General features: G+C 42.3%; 2 protein-coding genes across 5 annotated transcripts in view; one reads left to right on the top strand and one right to left on the bottom strand.

The window, feature by feature from the left end:
- Positions 1-13,348, bottom strand: part of trrap (transformation/transcription domain-associated protein) — a 227,557-nt gene extending 214,209 nt beyond the window's left edge. For 2 of the 4 annotated variants that reach the window (XM_051933670.1, XM_051933671.1), the window contains exons 1-3: positions 13,264-13,348; positions 2,535-2,709; positions 355-404 (exon numbers count right to left, since the gene is read on the bottom strand). In XM_051933670.1, coding sequence (XP_051789630.1) covers positions 355-404; positions 2,535-2,634 — 150 coding nt within the window. In that variant the 5' untranslated portion in view covers positions 2,635-2,709; positions 13,264-13,348. The remainder of the gene's footprint in view (positions 1-354; positions 405-2,534; positions 2,710-13,263) is intronic. The other 2 variants (XM_051933672.1, XM_051933673.1) reach the window with 1 other exon arrangement.
- A 7,711-nt stretch (positions 13,349-21,059) lies between these two features.
- The window catches only part of tmem130 (transmembrane protein 130), a 37,509-nt gene continuing 34,721 nt past the window's right edge, over positions 21,060-23,847 (top strand). Inside the window, exon 1 of the mRNA XM_028814226.2 lies at positions 21,060-21,331. Coding sequence (XP_028670059.2) covers positions 21,244-21,331 — 88 coding nt within the window. The 5' untranslated portion in view covers positions 21,060-21,243. The remainder of the gene's footprint in view (positions 21,332-23,847) is intronic.

The following is a 23,847-nucleotide window of genomic DNA, read 5'->3' as shown; positions in this document are numbered from 1 at the left end:
TTAATTTATGTGTTGTGCCGTACGTTTAAAGCGTACAGAAGAAGAAGCTAAGAACCTTTAAGTACAGAAGTAACTAAAGTTTCTCAAGAAAAGCTAAGTTTAGAGAAGATACATTTTTCCCTTTTTTGCCTTTTATTCTACGTGTGTAACTACTTTTTCTTATATTCTTATGTGGATTATTTGCTTTTAACTTACACTAAATATTTTAAAATGAACTTTTGGACTGAGAGATTTCTTTTCCGCACTTATTTCGGCAGCTACAGTTAATGTGACAGCCTTAACATGAACGCTCCAAATTAAACAACACAAAATTGTTCAAAAACAGGACAGAATGAAATTCTCTTAAATTCTTACTTCAAAATTTTCACTGACTTCCTGCATCATCTTCAGTTTGGTTTCATCAGCTATGAAGAAGAAAAAGAACATTATTTTCACTTTGGGAAGGCCAGTTCCACGCCCAAGCCATAGACAGGACTTTCAAGAGCACGGACTCCTGACTTTTCCCAGCAGATGCACGAGTTCTTACAACTACTACCCTGTTTACATCCTCAAGTATCCAAAGCTATTAAAAAAATTAAAGCAAGTTTATGTATAGATTACATTTCATACCATTAAGCAATTCAAAGTGTTTTACATCATAAAATTAAAATTAAAAATTTTTTTTAGAAAGATGGCAAAATGACAGAAAGCTAAAACAATTCATAAAATTAAGAAAATAATGACACTGCGGTGTTACAATTCAGTAACACAGTCCATCGAAGGCACCAAACATAATCAATTAAATGCACAGGTAAATCAAAATGTTTTTAATTTTGATTTGAACACTTCTACCCCAAATCTAATGTGTTATTATTTACATTTGAATTCATTTTGGGAAACTGGAAACTTGAAAATGCGGCTTGTTTGAGAAAGTACACAACAAGTTTAACAAAACACTCCATGACGTATGTTGCAAGTGTTTAAATGGAAGCACGTTAGCCGGAGAGCTGGTGCCTCCTTCGTCATTTGCACCTCATTACTAATTGATGGCAATAATTAAAACCAAAATAGAGAAGTTTAAAACTAAAATAGGCAATGAAGGGTCCTCGTCTCTCGGCTGCTCCCGTTAGGGGTCGCCACAGCGGATTATCTTTCTTCATATCTTCCTCTCCTCGTCATCTTGCTCTGTCACACCCATCACCTGCATGTCCTCTCTCACTACATCCATAAAACTTTGCTTAGGCCTTCCTCTTTTCCTCTTACCTGTCAGTTCTATCCTTAGCACCCTTCTCCCAATATACTCAGCGTCTCTCCTCTGCACATGTCCAAACCAACGCAATCTCACCTCTTTGACTTTGTCTCCCTACCGTCCAACTTGAGCTGACCCTCTAATGTCCTCATTTCTAAAGGTCCTGAATTGCAACAAACGAAACAAATGGTCAAAAAAAACGAAAAAAAAAAAAAACAATTGTAGCTTTAGTAGTAAATAAATTGGTTCTAACTTAAAATTTGGTTAAAACAAAAACCTGCAGCCACTGCAGACCTCCATGAGCAGAGCAGAGTTGAGTAAGGCTAAGTTTTGGTTTTCAGGCTCCACATAAAGACATAGCAGCACTAGGAAAAAGTCCAGAAAAGTTCAACCAGGCTCATTCCAGGACTGGATGGCATGAGTTATGGGGAATGACTGAAGGAGTTGAACGTTGGAATGACTGAAAGAGTTGAACATTTTCAGTTTAAGCAAATGGAAACCTGAGGGATGACATGACGGAAGAGTTTTTGATTATGAAAGGAAATGAGAACAATGGATGCCGACTGTTACTTTAATTCAGGGGGCACAGAGAGAGACTTGGGGTAGCATGATGGCACAGTGCTAGCACTGTGGGGTCCTCCCTGCGTGGAGTCTGCATGTTCTTACCATGTCGGAGTGGGTTTCCTCCCCCTGTCTAAAGACATGCAGATTAGGTGAATTGGTGATGCTAAACTGGCCCTAGCATACAGGTATGTGTGTGCGTGTGTGTTTGGCCTGCAACTGGACTGGCACCCTGTCCAGGGTTTGTTCCTGTGTTGCGTTCTATGATAGCTGGGATAGACTCCAGGCCCACCCCCCATGTCTCTGCTCTGGATTAAGTGGGCTTGAAAATGATATGAAATGAGACAGAAACTTGTGAAAAACACATTTTGCAGGATTGGTACAAACTACAAACACATGAAATGAGTGACTAGTTGGTGTAGTAGGGATCTTCAAAACTTGACTTAAGGTTCTTCTGGAGAAAATGGAAGGCTAGGACTAATGAGCTTTGTTGGCCTGAATGGCCGGTTCTTGGCCAAGTTGTCCTAATACGCCAACATTATTAGAGGTATGGCACGAATGTGACACACGGCACTTTTTTTTCTTCTTAGCTGATCACTTGCTCAAGCAGCAAAATAAATAACCCTGGTTGAATCAATGAAGCACATCCATAAGCACTCAAGGTGTCAATCCCAAGTTCTCTGAAGGACAGCTTTATGTACCAAAATTACTCGCATGACCTTGTATAAACTGCCAAGTTACTCACGAGTGTTGTTGTCTGTCAGGGCTGCCACAAACTGTAGGTACTTCTTCATCAAGGTGGTCTGGTCGACCACGGTGGGGCTTGGTGTTGGTACAAACGCCATGGCTTTAACAGCAAGATCCCAAGTGATGGTAAAGATGAGGGTGTTAGAAATTCTTCAACAGCAGCACCTTCCCAACTGCAAAAACAAACAAAACGGTAGAAGACAGTCACGTCAGCTTGAAGTACAAACCATTACAAATAAAAATGATGCATTTGGGCGCAATGGGTAGCGCTGCTGCCTCGCAGTTAGGAGACCTGAGGTTCGCTTCCCTGGTCCTCCCTGCGTGGAGTTTGCATGTTCTCCCCGTGTCTGCATGGGTTTACTCCCACAGCCCAAAGACATGCAGGTTAGGTGCATTGGCGATCATAAATTGTCCCTAGTGTGTGCTTGGTGTGTGTGTGTGTGTGTGTGTGTGTGTGCCCTGCCCGGGGTTTGTTTCCTGCTTTGCGCCCTGTGTTGGCTGGGATTGGCTCCAGCAGACCCCCCCGTTACCCTGTAGTTAGGATATAGCAGGTTGGACGATGGATGGATGGATGGATTATGCATTTGACGTCAGCAAAAACAGAAAAAAATATATGTATCCACAAGAAAAAATATATGTATCCACCTTAATATAAGAATCTGTGCATCTGTCTGGTTGCTATGTGTCTGTCATTCCAATAGATGGCCAATCACAAACATTAAGACTGCTTTTATGAATCCCAAATCAAATATCATAAAACAGAAATATACACATTGCATGTAGCACTGCAAGGACTACGTTGAATACTTAACATTTCAGCCCATTTTAGAAAAAAAAAACGCGTGTGATGCGCCATCTGTTGGAATTACTAGTGCAAGGCATTGCAAACTACATTTCAATTGATGGTACACTGCAAACATTAATGCTCGTTAAATTTCAACTAGTCTTAGACAGGGAGCACAGCTAGTCCACCTTAATAAAAAAGGTGTTTGTGTGTGTGTGTCTGTCCAGTTACTATGTCTCAGTCATTCCAAACGACGGCACATCACAAATATTTTTTGTAATACTAGGGGACTCTGCCCCCTGCTCGCTTCACTCGCCAACCCCAGGGTTCGGTTACCCGGATAAACAATTTAAAGAGATTGTTTTTTTCATTTCATTCATTTTTTATTTCTTGATATTTGCCAGCAATAAAGCTGTAGTGAACAAGTTAGGTCTTTTAAGCCAGCTGTGCCTGCATTTAAAAGTATGTACAGCAGCTGTCCTTCAGTCTCACTTCCTTGTCTCTCAGGATGTTAAAGTGTCTCCGAGAAATTGTAAGTAGGGCGTGACGTGCAAGTAATCTCGCGGGACTTCAAAGTGTCTTTAGAGAAGATCAAGTCTTGACCCAAGGTTTTTTTTTTTTTATTATTATTATATTTATATATATATATATATATATATATATATATATATATATATACATACACACACACACACACACATACAGTGGAACCTCGGTTTGCGAGCATAATTTGTTCCGGAAACGTGCTCACAGTCCAAAGCACTCGTATATCAAAGTGAATTTCCCCATAAGAAATAATGGAAACTCAGATGATTTGTTCCACAACCCAAAACTATTCATATTAAAATGATTAATACAAAATAGAAAGTAAAAATACATAAAACAAATGTACCTGCACTTTACCTTTGAAAAGAATCATGGCTGGTGTGAGTGAGTTTCTAAACTCTTGTGGGATTCCACCCATTGGGACGACACGTGGAAGAGCGTCCCAAAGCAATCGCAGTCTCCCAGCGCTGTAGCAGTTTGCCGTAAAAGCGAATCCAAAAAGATTGCGGACTATAAGCGCCTGCCGTCGAAGGGTGATACAAGGAACATTATAAATGTGCAGGGCACAGTACTACTTGAGCACGGCCCTGCCTGACTGCTGTGTCTGTGTATAGGAGAGCGGCAGATCCCGCTACAATAAATAACCGCACTGTTGCTGTTTCAAGCTGGATAAAGCTGGTGTTGCTAAAGTACTGAGACTCAGCTTCGTGTTTTGGGGTGCAAGAAGGGGACTCGCACGTCACAGCACACACACACAGTCACAATGCTGTAGTAAACAGTATACACTCGTATGGATGTTGACTATATGAGTGAGGCACGCCGACTCAGACGGAGAATAGGAGATGATTACCCACAATCCCGCAGCGAGAGAGAGAGAGAGAACCATCAGCACAGTTGTGATCACATGACGCTCAGCAGACAAAGCGTATACGGACTACTCATACTGCAAGACCTTGCCAACTTATTAAGTCAAAATTTATTAATTGTGAATTTCCCATTGGGATTAATAAAGTATCTATCTATCTATCTATTAGAAATTTTAGCTCGTCTTGCAAAACACTCTTAAACCAAGTTACTCGCAAAACGAGGTTCCACTGTGTGTGTGTGTGTGTATATATATATATATATATATATATATATATATATATATATATATATATATATATAAAAGAGAGAGAGAGATAATACTTTTTAAAAACCACGCTTATATTAAATTAAAAAGTGTACTAAAAAGTAAAAAATAAGTCTCTCATACAACACTCATAAAATAAAAGGTGGACAAAACACTTCTTAAAATCTTAGCAAAAGCGGCCACTTAGCCCACTCTCGTGAGCCTTCTTCTGTGTGTACCACATATTTAAATATATTATGCCTTTGAAAAAAATTCTCATTCAAAAATTTTGCTAATCAATAGGCCTGGTCCTATGACTAAAGGAGAAGGCTGCTAAAATCCCGGATACATTAAAGAATTTCCACAGCAGTTATCACTGGACAGCAGTCAAACTGTTTTTGAACAGAATACTAGGGGGCTCTGCCCCTTACTCGCTCACACGCTCGCCCACCCCTGGGTTTGGCGAACGGTATATACAGTTTTCATGGGAATTGTTACATATGCATTATTTTCACTTTTACTTTAAAACTTTAGTAAAAACAATATTTGGAATTAACTTTTCTTCAACTGCGGTGGGCTGGTGCCCTGCCCGGGGATCTGTTCCTGCCTTGCGCTGGCTGGGATTGGCTCCAGCAGACCCCCAGTGACCCTGTTTTAGGATATGGCAGGTTGGAAAATGACTGACTGACTGACTGTTTTTCAAGATCGCACTGAATTTTGATTCCGTGTTTGGACGTTCATCGCGACAACGCAACATATAACTGCCCGTGAGTGAATATCATTTCTTTCTCCTCAAATAAAACGACTTTCTCAAACGTTTGTCCATGCTCCTTCCTCTTCGCTTAGTCATTGACGTGCCATCTAGAAGGTATACAATTATTGTCCTGATGAAAAAAAGAGCTGAGAGCGCAGGAAGCGTGTCTGACAAAAGCATTCACGCCAGTGAGAGGTTAGATGGCCATGGTCTTGTTTGAAAATAGTTGAAAGTAGGGCGTGACTTGAAAGAATCTCACGTTAAAAGTCTCCATCTCATGTGACTTCATACCGTACCAACGTTTTTGGAATCTTTTAATTCTCGCTGGCAACACGAATTAGACCATGGGTGTCAAACTCTGGTCCTGGAGGGCCACAGTGGCTGCACATTTTCATTCTAGCCACATTTCCTACTTAGTGATCAGTTTTCACTGCTAATTAACTCATTTTCCCTTCATTTTAATAGCCCTGTTTTTAAGGATTCAGTCATCCGAGTTGATTCATTTCTTCATTAAGTGAGAGCCAAACAGAAATGAGACATGAAACGAGCCGACAGAGCTCGTTCAGCTAAGTTGGGGCGTGAAACTCCAACCAGTTTCTTAATGAGAAGCCAATTCTTGCCGTTAATTAAACCCGTTATTTAATTCCTTGGCTTGTTGCTGCTCTCATTCTGCCACAGCAGACATTTCCAAAACTGTTGCTTTTCACAGCATCAACATGTTCTGATTACCTGAAAGATCAGCCTTACTGAGACCACCACCTTTCTTTATTTTCAGATATTGTGTGATGGGCACAGGTGAGCAGGTCATGTGGCACCTTGTTTTGTGTCTCATTGCTTGGCAGCTAATTAAAGAAAAAGAAACAACTAAAGGGCGTGAATCAAGTTAATTAAAACTAACGCAAAAGAAGTTAAATAGCAGTAAAAACTGGTCACTAATGAAGAAGATGGTTAGAACGAAAACCTGCAGCCACTGCAGTCATCCAGGACCGGAGTTTGACATCCAAGAATTAGACGATCTATAAGTCTCCGACTTAAAGTTTAATTCCGAACAATATATTCAATCTCTTTTTGCTGTTTGTGCTAATGTGATCTTTACTATCAGTTCTTTGAGAAGTTCGAATTTTCGTACTTTCATTATCTCTAAGCTGCTCTAGATGTGCATCACACCAACGTTTTTGAATTCTTTACGATGTTCTACTTTGTCATGTAGTCTTTGCCCCTTATTTCCGGCCCCGGGTGTGGACTCGTCTTGCAGGGGACGTACAAGGGTCTCTCTGAGAAAATCACATCTTGTCTCCTTTCAATATTTTTTATTTTTTTTAATAATAGAGAGATTGTGGCAGTAGGGTATTGTACTGTGTTAGTTAGCCATTATGGATGAGGAGTCAAGCAAGAGGACACCTTTTATTGGCTAACTGGACTGATTACAATGTTCCCAGCTTTCGAGGCAACCATTAACTATCAAGAAGCTGCCTCAGTTGCCTCAAAAGCACTGCACATTGTAACTGAATCAGTTAGCCAATAAAAGGGTCAATTTGCTTGATTTGTCATCACAGAATATTGAAATAAGTAACTGAACAAAAACAATGAGCCTGGAAAAAAACAAACACAATGCAACTTGTTTGAAAAAGAAACTTCCAAAAAAAATGGACATTATAATTGGACAAAGGCTTCCACACACACACACACACACAAACAACACATCTTAGAATCCGAATCTGAAGAAAGATAGATAAGAGTGAACGGCACGATAGATAGATATGAAAGGCACTATATAATAGATAGATAATACATTTTATTTATATAGCGCCTTTCCCATGCTGATAGATAGATAGATAGATAGATAGATAGATAGATAGATAGATAGATAGATAGATAGATAGATAGATATACTACAGTTACGTCCATAAATATTTGGACAGAGACAACTTTTTTCTAATTTTGGTTCTGTACATTACCATAATGAATTTTAAATGAAACAACTCAGACGTAGTTGAAGTGCAGACTTTCAGCTTTAATTCAGTGGGGTGAACAAAACAATTGCATAAAAATATGAGGCAACTAAAGTATTTTTTGAACACAATCCCTTCATGTCAGGAGCTCAAAAGTAATTGGACAATTGACTCAAAGGCTATTTCATGGGCAGGTGTGGTCAAGTCCGTCATTATGTCATTATCAATTAAGCAGATAAAAGGCCTGGAGTTGATTTGAGGTGTGGTGCTTGCATGTGGAAGATTTTGCTGTGAACAGACAACATGCGGTCAAAGGAGCTCTCCACGCAGGTGACAGAAGCCATCCTTAAGCTGCGAAAACAGAAAAAACCCATCCAAGAAATTGCTACTATATTACAAGTGGCAAAATCTACAGTTTGGTACATCCTGAGAAAGAAAGCAAGCACTGGTGAACTCAGCAATGCAAAAAGACCTGGACGTCCACGGAAGACAACAGTGGTGGATGATCGCAGAATCATTTCCATGGTGAAGAGAAACCCCTTCACAACAGCCAGCCAAGTGAACAACACTCTCCAGGGGGTAGGCGGGCATATCGATATCCAAGTCTACCATAAAGAGAAGACTGCATGAAAGTAAATACAGAGGGTGCACTGCAAGGTGCAAGACACTCATAAGCCTCAAGAACAGAAAGACTAGATTGGACTTTGCTAAAGAACATCTAAAAAAGCCAGCACAGTTCTGGAAAAACATTCTTTGGACAGATGAAACCAAGATCAACCTCTACCAGAATGATGGCAAGAAAAAAGTATGGAGAAGGCGTGGAACAGCTCATTATCCAAAGCATTCCACATCATCTGTAAAACACAGTGGAGGGAGGCAGTGTGATGGCTTGGGCATGCATGGCTGCCAGTGGCACTGGGACACTAGTGTTTATTGATGATGTGACACAGGACAGAAGCAGCCGAATGAATTCTGAGGTGTTCAGAGACATACTGTCTGCTCAAATCCAGCTAAATACAGCAGTCAAATTGATTCATGATACAGATGGACAATGAGCCAAAACATACAGCCAAAGCAACCCAGGAGTTTATTAAAGCAAAGAAGTGGAAAATTCTTGAATGGCCAAGTCAGTCACCTGATCTTAACCCAACTGAGCATGCATTTCACTTGTTGAAGACTAAACTTCAGACAGAAAGGCCCACAAACAAACAGCAACTGAAAGTCGCTGCAGTAAAGGCCTGGCAGAGCATTAAAAAGGAGGAAACCCAGCATCTGGTGATGTCCAGGAGTTCAAGACTTCAGGCTGTCATTGCCAGCAAATGGTTTTCAACCAAGTATTAGAAGTGAACATTTGATTTCCAGTTATTTAATTTGTCCAATTACTTTTGAGCCCCTGAAATGAAGGGATTGTGTTCAAAAAATGCTTTAGTTGCCTCACATTTTTATGCAATCGTTTTGTTCACCCCACTGAATTAAAGCTGAAAGTCTGCACTTCAACTGCATCTGAGTTGTTTCATTTCAAATTCATTGTGGTCACGTACAGAAACAAAATTAGAAAAAAGTTGTCTCTGTCCAAATATTTATGGACCTAACTGTATGTGAAAGGCACTATAAGACAGATAGATAGATACTTTATTAATCTCAAGGTGAAATTCACATACTCCAGAAAGTATAAAGAGCGTATTTTTGAGCGTATCACCAAACTTCATTTTACATGGAAGTAGAAATGCGCACATCATCTCAGCAACAGACACACTGGAGACTCTGAAGTCAACCAGAAGGTTCTGTGGTCTTCTAAGACCAAACTTGAGCTTTTTTTTTTTTGGGCCATCAGACTACACTGCCCAATGTCAAAAAGACTCCACGCCGACCACAAAGCATAGTGTTGGCAGCATTCGGCTGTGCAGAGGCTTCTCTGCACCAAACCCTGAAAAGGCATTTTGAGGGTAACAGCAACGAAAGGCAAATTTGGAAAAATCCAGGAGGAAAACCTGATGGGGTCTGCAAGAAAGCGGCACCTTAGGAGGAGGAGATTTGTTTTCCAGCAAGACGACAACTCTAAGCAGAAAGCCAAAGCTCCACAGGAATGGTGTGGACTCTGATATCGATGCCAACATTCAGATGGGCACCCAAAATGGTTCTGAAGCAATAAAAGATAACTTTAACTTCAGCCCCCACCATCTTACTCCAGCCTCTGTGATGCACCAGCCCATCATGCTGCACTATACACCAGTTCCCACTTGAAGCAATAAGTCGGGTGGGGTAGGGTCAATGGGGTGCCCCCCCGTGAACTAATGAAGTCCCAATCACATGGAAGCAATAAGAGGGCACATGCGGAGCACATCGTGTCAAAGAAACACTCCACCGTGATGTCCCAATTACTCAGCAGCAATCTGGGGTGGGGCAGGGGGTGACAGGTGTCCCCAATGAAGTCCCGATCAAGTTGGAGGGCATAGCGATGGTCGAGGGTGGGGGGTTTAGTGGGACTGAGAGTAAACCTAATGTTTAGTTCCAGTATCAAAAAAATCCTGAAAGGCTGGCATTGGAGAGCTTTCATTTTTGTTTTTTTCTTCAGTACCAGCATAGCAGGTTGCTGTTGCTTCAAAGCCTGCAGCGATACAGTGAGGTGCCACACCCACCACATGACGAACCACCTCAGGATCCCAAATAAGGACCCAAGCGCAGCCAAGCAATGAATGACACCTCAGCACCACACAAGTTTGAATGGAGTGTCCAGAGTGCCAAGCCTGACACTATAAGCCCCGAGTTTTCCATCAAATTTGGAGGAGCTGCTTGCCGTATCCCACACAACACCACACTGGAATGGCTTAAAAACAACAACGTGAATGTCCTGGAGTGGCTGAGTTAGAGTCCAGAGCTCAATCCAATTCTGAATTTGGGGCTCAACTTGACAAAGTCTGATCACTCACCGTCAACATGACATCTGACAGCACTGGGGCCATTTTCAAGGGGGGGGGGGGGACGAAGAGTGTGGAGATGTGCAAAGTGGATAGAGAAAGAGACCAGAGCACAGAGTGACAAGGCTGTCATGGCTGCCCATCTATGGAAAGGTTGAATTCAATTACAGTAATCCCTCCTCCATCGCGGGGGTTGCATTCCAGAACCCCCCCACGAAAGGTGAAAATCCGCGAAGTAGAAACCATATGTTTTTATGGTTATTTTTATATTGCCATGCTTGGGTCACAGATTTGCACAGAAACACAGGAGGTTGTAGAGAGACAGGAACGTTGTTCAAACACTGCAAACAAACATTTGTCTCTTTTCAAAAGTTTAAACTGTGCTCCATGACAAGACAGAGATGACAGTTCCATCTCACAATTAAAAGAATGCAAACATATCTTCTCTTCAAAGGAGGTGCGCGTCAGGAGCAGAGACTGTCAGAAAGAGAGAGGAAAGCAAACAAATCAATAGGGCTGTTTGGCTTTTAAGTATGCGAAAGCACCGCGGCACAAAGCTGTTACAATGAAGGCAGCAGCTCACACCCCCTCTGTCAGGAGCAGAAAGAGAGAGAGACAGAGAAAAACAAACAATCAAAAATCAATACGTGCCCTTCGAGCTTTTAAGTATACGAAGCACCGTGCAGCATGTCGCTTCAGGAAGCAGCTGCACAGAAGGTAGCAACGTGAAGATAATCTTTCAGCATTTTTAGACGAGCATCCGTATAGTCTAGGTGTGCGAACAGCCCCCCCTGCTCAATCCCCCTATGTCAGGATCAGAGAATGTCAGTGCAAGAGAGAGAGAGAGAGAGAGAGAGAGAGAAAAGTAAGTTGGGTAGCTTCTCAGCCATCTGCCAATAGCGTCCCTTGTATGAAATCAACTGGGCAAACCAACTGAGGAAGCATGTACCAGAAATTAAAAGACCCATTGTCCGCAGAAATCCGCGAACCAGAAAAAAAATCTGCAATATATATTTAAATATGCTTACATATAAAATCCGCGATGGAGTGAAGCCGCGAAAGGCGAAGCGCGATATAGCAAGGGATTACTGTATTTACATTTTAGACCACTTGTCTTGATGTTGACCATCATATTTTCTGCTGAACAGGGTCAGTAAAGCCTAATCAAATCCTCTGGGAGTCAAAGCTTTGTAACAAGAAAATAGAAAAACTCCCAAGTGGGTGAATGAATACGTTTCTAACAGTCTATTTCACGCGTCAACAACATCATCACACCACCACTTCCAGTCTAAGAGCCATTTTGCAGGCTTTCCCAGGTTAGCCAGCTCAGCTACCCCTCCAAATCTTTTTCTGCCAATCCCCAGGATGTTGGATATCCCTCGGGGTTCCTTCTCACGACATTGGGCACCAATTCTGGCCACATCACTTCCACCTCCACCTTAGTCATCCTCTGCATTTTGCTCCTTATGCCCAAGCCCCCCCTCAGCACAACACTGTCCTCAACATTGCACATTATTGCCAAATTTTTCCTCAGGAGACAAATAAAGTTCTGTCTATCTATCCATCTGATCATTCATGAATTCATTCGTTCCTGCTTTACTTCATACTACTCTATTGAAAGATTTTATAAAGTAGGACAGAGGGTGACACGAGATCCCTTTGCACCGAGCCCCCCATCCCGTGTCTTTGCAGCAGGCTGTCCGACAATCCAGTTACATTTATTGATTTCGGTGCAGCCTTTTAGTCAAGGCTCGATTTGACATACAATTGGTTTCCATTTCTCTTGTTTTTCCAATTGGAGCACAGACAGGTGAAGTGACTTGCTCAGGGTCACACTGTGTCTGTAATGGGATCTGAACCCACAGCCTCGCTCAAGGTTTGAAGTCCAAAGCCTTAAATCTCTACGCTACTTTTCCTTCTCTAGCCCAACCTTTTTTTTCATCCTTAAGCAGCAGAGACCACACATGGGCATCAGATTTCCTTTACAGCGACTTTATGCAGACACGACCCCTTCATGATCACCTGTCTTAACTTTTGCTCCTCTCGCGTTTGTGCCCAGAAACCTGCGGATTCAATTGCGGGGCTTGTTCTTACAACGGGGTGTCCTCATCACGCCCATCTGTCCCCTAGTTCATCTTTACTGCATAAGTTTCTCCGTGCAAAAAACACACACACACACACACACACACACACACACACAGAGAGAGAGAGAGAGAGACAGAGTCCCATTGTACCCTGCAGTACACATCGCCAGAATTCTCAACTTTTTGAGCGCCACAATCTGGCATTTTTCACGCCACTCTCTGCAGTACGCAGGTACGGGTCCCATCGCCCCAGCTGCACGTTATTACAGAATTAAGAGTTTTCTTAGCCTCCACAGAAATGCATTCCTCCAAAAAGTTCATGCACGCTTCCCCAGGCTCCTACGCCCTCCCTTTATCTCCATCTCTCGTTGTTTCTCTTGTGGCCACAGCATTGAGATCTACAGGCCCATCTCGATTCCAGCTCCACTCGGACAACGGACGAATGCACCAAAGTACACAACATCGTCAGAGAAAAACGGCCCATCGGTCTCGGAGTCTGAAGCTCTCGTACGGGCCAGAAACCGCGAATAGAAAGACAAATATCGACTTAAGAAACCGCGTGCAGAAGAAAAACTCACCGGTGCCGACCATCCTGAAAAAAACTTCCGCGCGAATGCCGCTCAGTGTTATCTTACTCGCGTATCAATACGCCGAGCAACATCTGAAAGGGGAACTCAAAAATCACACATGTTCACATGACAAAGTGAAAGGAATTCTCTGAAGACATACTCGGCTAGCATGCAGGTTTAAGATGACCGAGAAAAGAAGCCATTTGGGAGGGTTCTATATCCTGCGGCGGAAGCTGACGATAGCAGTGCAGTGCGCTAAGACCATCAAATTCGATGGTCTTCGGTGCGTGTGTCGTCATCACGGAGCGACGGCTAACGTCACTCCTTCGTCCATCTGTAAATGCTTTATTTAAATAATTAAAGGTACCACAGTACCTGAGTACATTTTGAGGAACGAAATATACTTTTGTATATGACATATTACTGAAACTGTGTGATTATAATGCATTCTAGCAAAAAAAATGCAAAAAGTAAGAAAAAGAGAAAAGACAAAGAAGTAAAAAGTATGAGGGGAAAGATAATAGATTTAAGTGAATACTCCAACGGCTGAACACACGTCCATTGTTTTAAGTGCCTAGTAGTAATATCAGACAGAAACTGTTAAATGGATGATTGATGACCTTAAACCCTGCCACAAATTATGTTTTATGAAATATGATGTGTGAAAATATGAATTCGCCCTGCCCGGGATTTGTTTCCTGCTTTGCGCCCTGTGTTGGCTGGGATTGGCTGCAGCACACCCCCGTGAACCTGTAGTTAGGATATAGCGGGTTGGATAATGGATGGATGGAAAATATGAATTCTGGAAATATGAATTATGAAATATGATGCATGACATTTAGTCCCATCCCAAAAATATGAATTAGGAAATTCACCTCCACCCCGAATTATAAATTATGAAATGTATACCCTCACCCCCAAATTATGAATTATGATATTTATGCCCCCGTCCTGACATGTAATGAGGCGTTAACGTCATTTAATCTTTTTATTAACTTTTTATTACGTTTTACTTTCTTACTTCTACTTTTTACTTTTACTTTTTACTACGTTTTATTATTCATTGGTATTTAAAATAGACAGTTGTAGTGAAATACTCAAGTAACTGAATCTATGATAACTAAGGATCAAACCGTCTTCCTCCCGAACCCCACATACTCTTCTATATGCCATCTTTTTAAATGCAATCGCATTCTGTGTAACAGAGGAGCGCCCCGACACCCTTCGAGAGGCTTAGCCACCACATGGCCACCCGCCTGGGCTGGCAAGCAAAGTGAACAGAGGGCAGAACCTCCTAGTTTCTTAAAAGAATAAATGGAGTCGGCCAATCTAATTAATTTAATGAAGTTGTTCCAAAGTCTCAGAGCTATAGAGCTTAATGCTCTGTCACCCCGTAGAGCCCAAGTTAGTTTGAGGCTCAATGAGATGGCCAGAATCAGTGGACCTACTGAGGTAGTCCGGTTCAGGGCACTGCCATGTGAAGCTTTATTGGTTATTAGTAGAGTTTTAGACTCAATCCTGTAAGGCACAGGGAGGCAGTAAAGGTGGAGCAGTGATGTGTTTGCGGCTGAGGGTCTGTGTAAAGACCCTTACTGGAGAGATCTGAACCAGCTGGAGTTCCGATAAAAGATTGGACAGGACACATGCCAGTAGGGAGTTCAGGTAGTCAGTGCGGGATGTGATAAAAGTATGGACGAGAAAATGAGAGGAACGAGCGAACACAGGATGTGTTATGGAGGTGGAATTAAGAATGTGTCTTAATGTGATTTATGTGGGTACACTCTTAAAAAATAAATGGATCACAGCAGTTCTTCAGAACCATACTGTACGTGAACTGTTTTTGGTTTCCAAAAGAACTTTGCACATGATGTTTACAGAAAGTGCCTTTAATTCAGATCTGTAACAGATTTAATAAATAACCGTGAACAGATGGTAACAGATTTGTGAAATACCAATGGGCTCCTGATTTAAAAGGACTGCTGCCACATGTGATAACACAGGCCAAATCCAAGTTTTCTTGATCTGTCGTATCCTGCGCTGTCCTTTTTAAATTCCGAAGATCCAGCTTCATATGCACAGAACCGTTCCTTGTGATAAAAAATGGTTCTTGGTCAAGCAATGGCTGCATGAGGAACCACAAAACCCAGTAAAGTGGCATTATAGGACCAGGATATTTAAGAGTGTAGTGTGTGTGTGTGTGTGTGTGTGTGTGTGTATGGGCAATACTATGTACTCGAGAGTCCCAAAGCACGTAAGTCCGGAACAGTTCCAAAAATGCCCACTAGAGGGGGAAACACCATCAAAAATGTTTAAAGATAAAAAGATTTAATAATACAAAAAAGCTCTTTAATAAAAAAAAAAGTTCCGTAAAGCATAATGGATGAAAGTATTTGGCCGTAAGAAAGACAATCCGAGTGCAAACAAAGTCCCAATGCAGAAAGTCAGAAAAAATAGAACAGATGGTCAAAAATCCAGTAATCGCAATAAGCACACGCAAACAACACAAAAAACACTCACCAGGGGCCTCATGCATAACGGCGTGCGTAGAACTCACACTATAACATGACGTAAGAAAAAAATCGGAAATGTGCGTATGCACAAAAAAATGTAGATGCATAATCTGTGCGAACACCAACTTCCACGTTCTTTCGCTCCATAAATCCCGGTCAGCGTGAAAAGTAACGCACGTGCACGCGCCTGCTGTCCCGCCCCAACTCCTCCCAGAATTACGCCTCTTTGAATATGCAAATCAATATAAATAGCCCTTAAGCTCAGCGTTCTGTGAAAAGGCAATGGCAAAAGCAAGAGGGAAAATAGAAGAATTTCAGCGAATACCTAGTGGAGGCAAAGAAAAACGTACTATTTGTTGGTTTAAACAGCGGGATAAACCGCGCAGTAATTGTTCATGTCTCACGCAAGATGCTTGCTGCGACATGCGCGACCCTCGATGAAATACTTTATTGCAGCAGTACTGTCTCTTTCAAACGTACTAACCACCAATTCCTGTCCTTCCTTTTCTTTCTCCAAGTAACCAAGCACCACACAATCAGCTCTGTAACAGACGTGAAGCCATCTGTAAGCTGAGAACGCCAATTCTTCAAAACTTTTAAGGAACATCGAAATATCTTCGTAGTACATGTTTAATTATTCTATCCATCTATCCTTCCAGTGTCGCGTCAGCACCAGCAAGAATACAGCGCAAGGCTTGCACAATCCGTGAACTAGCTAGCGCTGCGGCACCGTGTAGTTAAAGTTAAAGTTTTATCTGTATAATATAATCAACATATTTTGCTGCATTTCATCTTAAAAATGATATCATCATCATATGTAAATACACGCTTTATAAAGTGGCTCAGGTTGTGCAATATTATAACTGTATCGCAAGTTTACAGTGAGGTAATTGTACTTATAAGTACAAACAGTTCTACAAGGAGCACTTGATGGATTGATTGAGTGCGTTTAGAGTTCTTGGGTTGAAACTGTTTCTGAACTGAGAGGTCCGTACAGGAAAGGCTGTGAAGCGTTTGTCATATGAGAGCAGTTCAATAGACAGCATGGCTGAGGCAGCGTGTGCTTGATGCTGTATCTCTTTCCGATCAGCTGCTGTACAGCTGTGATTCACACTCAGATACAGTGATATAAATACTCTGAGTGGTGCAGTGACAGTAATATGGAAAAAGATGATCTGATGTGGCAACCCCTAACGGGAGCAGCTGAAAGAAGAAGAAGGTGCAGCGAGAGTAACAACGCTAAAGTAGTTATGGTATTTGGAATAGTTTGACCATTCTGTGGACCATTATATTGTTACAGGTTAATTACAATCAGATGCATTAAACTATTAAACAATATGTGATTAATTTCAGTGTATTTATAAAGCTGCGTAAGGGATGTAGATCTAAAAAAGAAAGGGAAACCGCACAGGAACAAAAGCACTGCTTTGACGCTGGGTGCCGCCAGACTGCAAAACCGAGAACTTGCATATGCCAGTGTATGAGCTATCGTGGAAATGTGCGTGGCTTTATGCCAAGTTTAGGTTTTATACATCGCGATTTGAACGTGGAAACGTTCTTACGCAACATGTTTGTGCATACGGACCATTTATAAATGAGGCCCCAGGTCCCTAGTGCATTCGAAATGCACTGCAAGGAACTGTGGATTGCCACCACCTTTGTAGGGCTGAGGGCAGTCCATGGCTGTGATGGGCAGATGGCCACGCCCTCTTGGGGGACCACACAAAAACCAGGCCGAATTCTACAGAACATACATGAACAGAAAGAAATGAAATAATCAGGACTATGAACATAAACCATGAACAGAATAGACATAAAATCAGCATTTTTAACCCTAGCCAGAGGAGGAACCCTGGCTGAAACATATCAGGTAACCATTCGTTATTTTTCCTTTTACGTTTCTTTTTTCATTTTTTTCTAAAGTTCTGGTTACATAATGAGCACACATGTGGTTAACACTGAAAAAGCGGGTCCTTTCAGAGTCCTTCACGCTCATTTCTGCTCTGCTCATCCTTATTCAGATACATTTAATAAGCAAACTCCCCAAAAAAGTGAACTAAAAAAATAAGAAAACAAAAATAAGCATTTAGAAATGCAGTATATATGTATGTATATGTACTAGCCGCCCCCGTAGCTCCGCCCACGTAGTAGTGAAACAGGATGGCTCCCCACTACTGATGTCACGCTTCCTCCTCCCATCTGTCTCGGATTAGTGTGAGTGTATCGCTCCTGCAAGCGAACTATGATTCTTAGTGCAATGAGAGAAGTCGCAAAATCGATCTAAATCCGTTAAGTTGTTCTCTCATTTGCTAGCTAAGCGGAGGTAAGGTACACGCCCTGAGGCTGGCGTGTGAGTGAGGAGGGCCTTGCCCCCCTCCCCTCACCCCACTGGTGTCTCTCGGATTCACGCAAAAAAATCTGAACCGCAAGCTAACTATAATACATAGCGCAATGAGAGAAGTCGCAAAATCAAACGGAATGTTCAAGCAAATTATAGAAAAATCCCAATCTAAATCCGTTAAGTAGTTCTCTCCTGAAAAGCGGACAGACAGACATTGGATTTGATTTATATAGATGTATATAAACATGTCTCATTGTCCTATAAGTTTAAATCTGTCAGTACTGCACTTTTCTAAATGTCAAATAAAAAGCAAGACACGGTCAGCTACTCAAACAATCAAATCATTTAAAGGAAACAATGACTGGGCGGCACGGTGGCGCAGTGGGTAGCGCTGCTGCCTCGCAGTTGAGAGATCTGGGGACCTGGGTTTGCTTCCCGGGTCCTCCCTGTGTGGAGTTTGCATGTTCTCCCCGTGTCTGCGTGGGTTTGCTCCGGTTTCCTCCCACAGTCCAAAGACATGCAGGTTAGGTGGACTGGCAATTCTAAATTGGCCCTAGTGTGTGTTTGGTGTGTGGGTGTGTTTGTGTGTGTCCTGCGGTGGGTTGGCACCCTGCCCGGGATTGTTTCCTGCCTTGTGCCCTGTGTTGGCTGGGATTGGCTCCAGCAGACCCCCGTGACCCTGTGTTCGGATTCAGCGGGTTGGAAAATGGATGGATGGATGGAAACAATGACTGACTGATCAAGAAACTGGTTGGAATGAAAACCTGAAGCCAGGGCCATTTCTGGGCATATAGGCAGCTTAGAAAAATTCGGAAAACCGGACCAGAACACAGAGATATATTTTGTGCACCACAGCAGTACTCCGCACAGCACAGCACGGCCCTGGGCGACGCAACATTTTTTTAAACAATAGACCTATGAACAGTCGGACTGCAAGCAATTGTCCGAATATATTATTTTCGCGTATTAGCAATTTTCTGTCTTAAAGTCTGACTACCACAGTCCAACAATCACATGCACAACAACAACAACGATGATGATGATGATGATGATGCCAATAATAATAATCCTCACACTGTAGCATGGAAAAGACAGAAGTAGCGAAATAAAACTAAACGATCAAAACGGCAACAGGACTGTATAGCTCTTGACTGAATTGCTAAAAGCTGATTTAACCCAAACTATGAGCGTCTCCCAGATGGACATACATTAAAACGTGTGTAAAACCTTAGCAAATATCGTTCTCTGTTGCTCACCAGCATTTATGAGATTCGTCCTGGACTTGCTAAAGCAGTTGTTCATTTTGTTGGATGGGTAGATTGCATTATTTGCATACACGAGCGTACGGTGAATAGGAATTGTGGGTAAATACTCCTAATTAAAGATAATCGTTACATTCTCAGTTTCACTGAATGATGTCATTATCTTAAGCTTTCAGTTTATTTTATTAATTTAAACGACGTATATATATTAAAATAATGTTTTACCTAAAAAAGTATATATATATATACATATAGACTATCACCATCATCATTAGATAGATAGATAGATAGATAGATAGATAGATAGATAGATAGATAGATAGATAGATAGATAGATAGATAGATAGATAGATAGATAGATAGATAGATAGATAGATACTTTATTAATCCTTAAGGGAAATTCACAGTATACGTTTAGTATACATTAAGTATACGTTTAGTAGTTTAATAGCTAACTATAAAACACTTAATTTCGGAGATAACTTAAAGTAGGTTAGTTTTCTTCCCCCAAACGTTAAAAGCAATAAAATAAAAAAAAAAAAAAACCCGGCTATTTGTTCATATTTTCTAAATTGGCACCTTTCAAGAGTGTGTCTTTCTGGGACAATCTTGTAAACGTATATGTTTCTATAACGCGACATTCTCAGATATCGAATTCGAGGTCCGGAACGCTTTGCTGTCTCCAGGTCTCAATGTACAAGTCTGGCAGTGACGATTCCTCTTAAAGCTAAAGGGGTGGCGGGGCACCATTTACAACTTTTGCCCAGGGCAGCAAAAATCTTAGAACAGCCACAGGGGTCCTCCAGGGCTTAACATGGAGAAACAATGCCAAAGAGCGGAGTGAGTCTGTGTTAGCAGACATCTGCTGGTCACTCTACCGTTAAACATCTTCAGAGGATAAGAGGGAAAAAAAATACTTTTTGCAAGTAACAGTTATATTTAAAAACAAATTATATGTATTTAAATGATGTAATTTTAAAGATCTGTTACTTTTTTCTTTACAATTTTTTTCATTTGCACTTGTTCTACATTTATTTATATGCTTCACTGTATTCCTAGAGAACATTATTTGGTGCCACTGTATGCTGCAATACTGTGTATCAATGGAATGACAATAAAGCAACTTGACTTGTCATGTCACCTTCTAATCCACTTAATGCAGACCAGGGTCCCCAGGGGTAGGAGGTTTCTGAGTCCAGAGCCTATTCCAGCTGTCATGGGGTGCAAAGCAAGAACAAACTGGACTGGGCACCAGTCCATCACAGGGTGAACACACACACTCACACCAAAACTAACTGACTAATTCACCTAACCTACATGTTTTTAAACAGTGCGTAGAAGCCGAGCTGTTTCGTCATACAGTGGCAGTGCAAGTTTCCCAGCCTGACCTGACCTGGTAGAAGCCGGAGCAAAAACTAACACAGACATGGGGAGAATATGCCAACCCTGGTCTCCCAAGTGTGAGGCAGCAACTCTGCAACTGCGTAAGTCTTCATTTGACTTTTCATTAACTGAATGTTGTGGAGCAATTATGTTGCCAGATGTGGATTGGAATTTATGAGGAACCCCAACATTTTTTGACAGAAGCGCCTTTTTTATTTCCGTCATGTTCTTGGATGAAGCGCAGCCAGTGGAAGCGAATTTCGCCGCGCGCGCGTCTTGTGCGCATGCGCAAATCTCGACGTAGGGGAGGAGCGCGTTCACAGTTTGGCGGCCTCCCATTCGCCTAAGCCAACCGGCGGAGGCGGGCGGTTCTAAAGCAAAAGACTCCCGAGCCGCCGAACGAACATGCCAGGGACTCCCTTTGGGTAAAATAGGGCAGTCTGAAGCGCCACTCTCCTATGGGGATTCATGTCACAACGAGCGCGGCTCCACCATGAACTCCATAGTCATCCTGTCCGTTATTCTGTGCCTGAAGGCCGCGGCACTGGACGTCGTCCCTGAGCCTGAACTTGACCTGACAGGTAAGCCGTGCGCCTCACAGAAGGTGAGAATGTAAACAATGGATACACCCGGAATTAGGAGTCCGTCCTCCTGTGAAGAGCGCATAGCTGTCACTAACAGCTCGCCATCTGCAATGTTGCGTATAGCGCGGTGTCACTTCATAAAGTCGAGTGGTCCTCCGCCAGCCGTGATTTTTTAACTGGGGCTCCCGAAATAACTGCACGTGCTTCGCTTCTCACGACATCGTATTGTGTAGCGTGCAGATAATAGGCAAAAATCGAGCCTAAGTAAATTGTGGAATGACCAAATTGGGAGAGACGTAGTACTGTACTCGGAGTGTGTCCGTTCTTTGAGCTGTGTTAGAATTTCTGAAGAGAGCAGAAGTTTGTGGTACCCAGAAAACAGACCATGAGTGTGCCACATTATGAAGGGACTTGTGAACGTCGTGCAACATTTCGTAACGAGTCAGGTGGTTGGCTTGGGGTTGAACTTTATGAAGAGGGCACTGACTTGGTGTGTCGTGTCGTGTCATCCAGAAACAGCCCACCAGTGTACAGTCTTGTGAAGGTTTATTTAGCGTACGGCGTGGTGTTCAGCAAAAATTGCGGCAAAGCCCACCGTTTCACTGTCGTAGAGGGATCAGCACGTTATAACGAGCACGCTGCCTGGCAACATTGTAGGGCATTTTTGGTTCAATTCCAAAAACGGCTCACCCTTCATTTCTCCAGGCTTCACCTATTTGCGACTTAATTCAGAATTCTGTAAGGGTGTGATAGTTTAAAGTAAATTCTACAACAAGAACATACTCTTTAATGTAAGGTGTCAAAGTACAGTGGTCCTACGTCAGAGGTTCCGTTTCTGGTTCCCTAAAGGGCCAACCACACAAAATTTCAGGAAAAAAAACTCCATTTATTTAGATCTGTTAGCAGATTCCATTAATTCCATTAATCCAGACTGGGACACTGCCACCTACAATGCTGGGGGAATGAATGGCACCCCTGCTGCTTCCTGACATCTTTGGGACTCCTAAACAGGACGGGAATTATAAGGTGTCCCAACCAGGAATTGCCCCCACTTATTCCATCCTTCCACCATGGCATCCTGGCTGGGTAAGGAATTCGCCTCCATCCTGGGCGGGATGCCTACTCATCCTCTGGGGCATCTGTGAATAGATAATAAGAGATTTGTGACATGCCAAAGGGCTCGTGATTTTTAAAAGGACCCCGCTGCATACAACAATGCAGGCTCAGCTCAGGTTTTCTTATCTGTTCATCTCCTGTCATGCAGCCAACGGTACAGTAAAGATTCCTGTTTTGCCCACACATTTTTTTCAAAGCCCAAAGTACCACATTTATATGCAGAGGACCTTCACAGAATGAAATGCTTCTTTGCCAAGCAACGGTTCAACGAGGACCCACCCAACCCTCTAAAGTGTCGTTACCCAACCAGTATGATGGAAACGCCATCCATCCATCCATTTTCCAACCCGCTGAATCCAAACACAGGGTCACGGGGGTCTGCTGGAGCCAATCCCAGCCAACACAGGGCACAAGGCAGGAACCAATCCTGGGCAGGGTGCCAACCCACCACAGGATGATGGAAACTTAAGTGCAGGTTTCTTGCAGATGTTCAGAGTTTTTCTTCATGCAAAGAAGCCCACTTACGTGGAATAAGCGACTAAGAATTGTGGACTTTAGGGACCTTCAAATCTCGACTTGATGCTGTTTTGGGTGGTCTCGGTGAGTACGATGGACAAGCTTGTCGGGCCATTCATGTCACAGTTGTTCTAACGAAGCTGCATACGCAACATCCTGGAAACGAAGGATCACTTCAGGTCATTGTTCAAAAAAAAAAAAAAAAGTGTGTGAGGGTCCTCAAAGAGCCATAGTGACTGGGTGGGCACCTTTTACCTTTACTGCACTGTGCAGCATTTTTCAGTGTGCTAACATTCTGGAGGGAGTTGTAAGGAGATCAGTTTTAATTTCAAATGTGTTCATTTACTATTTGTTAGGAAACTGTGCCACCTTGTGTAGCATTTTGTAGGGAACAGTTGGCGTGTTGTGTGATGTGTCGCCACCTGCAGCACGATGAGGTCTTCTGTATAACAAAGGTGGGCCACTTTACCAAACGTTCGGACACTTTGTGAAGAGTGCACTCCTCTGGAACTTTGTGTTGCATCTTGGGCACTGTGTGCCAATTTTGACCTGGCTGCAAAACTGAAAAAATGATAGCACTGAGGTGCACGAGTCAAAATGGAACTGAGAGAATAGATAGATTGATATGAAAGGCACTATATAATAGATGGATAGATAGATACTTTATTAATCCCAAGGGGAAATTCACATACTCCAGCAGCAGCATACTGATAAATAAACAATATTAAAATAAAGAGTAATAATAATGCAGGTAATAACAGACAATAACTTTGAATAATATTATCGTTTACCCCCCCTGGTGGAATTGAAGAGTCGCATAGTGTGGGGGAGGAGCAATCTTCTCAGTCTGTCGGCTTTTAAAGGCCAATATAGGAAATGAC

This window comes from Erpetoichthys calabaricus, chromosome 11 (assembly GCF_900747795.2).
Source record: "Erpetoichthys calabaricus chromosome 11, fErpCal1.3, whole genome shotgun sequence".
NCBI classification, from domain to species: Eukaryota; Metazoa; Chordata; class Cladistia; order Polypteriformes; family Polypteridae; genus Erpetoichthys; species Erpetoichthys calabaricus.
This window is presented reverse-complemented; position numbering and strand designations above follow the sequence as displayed.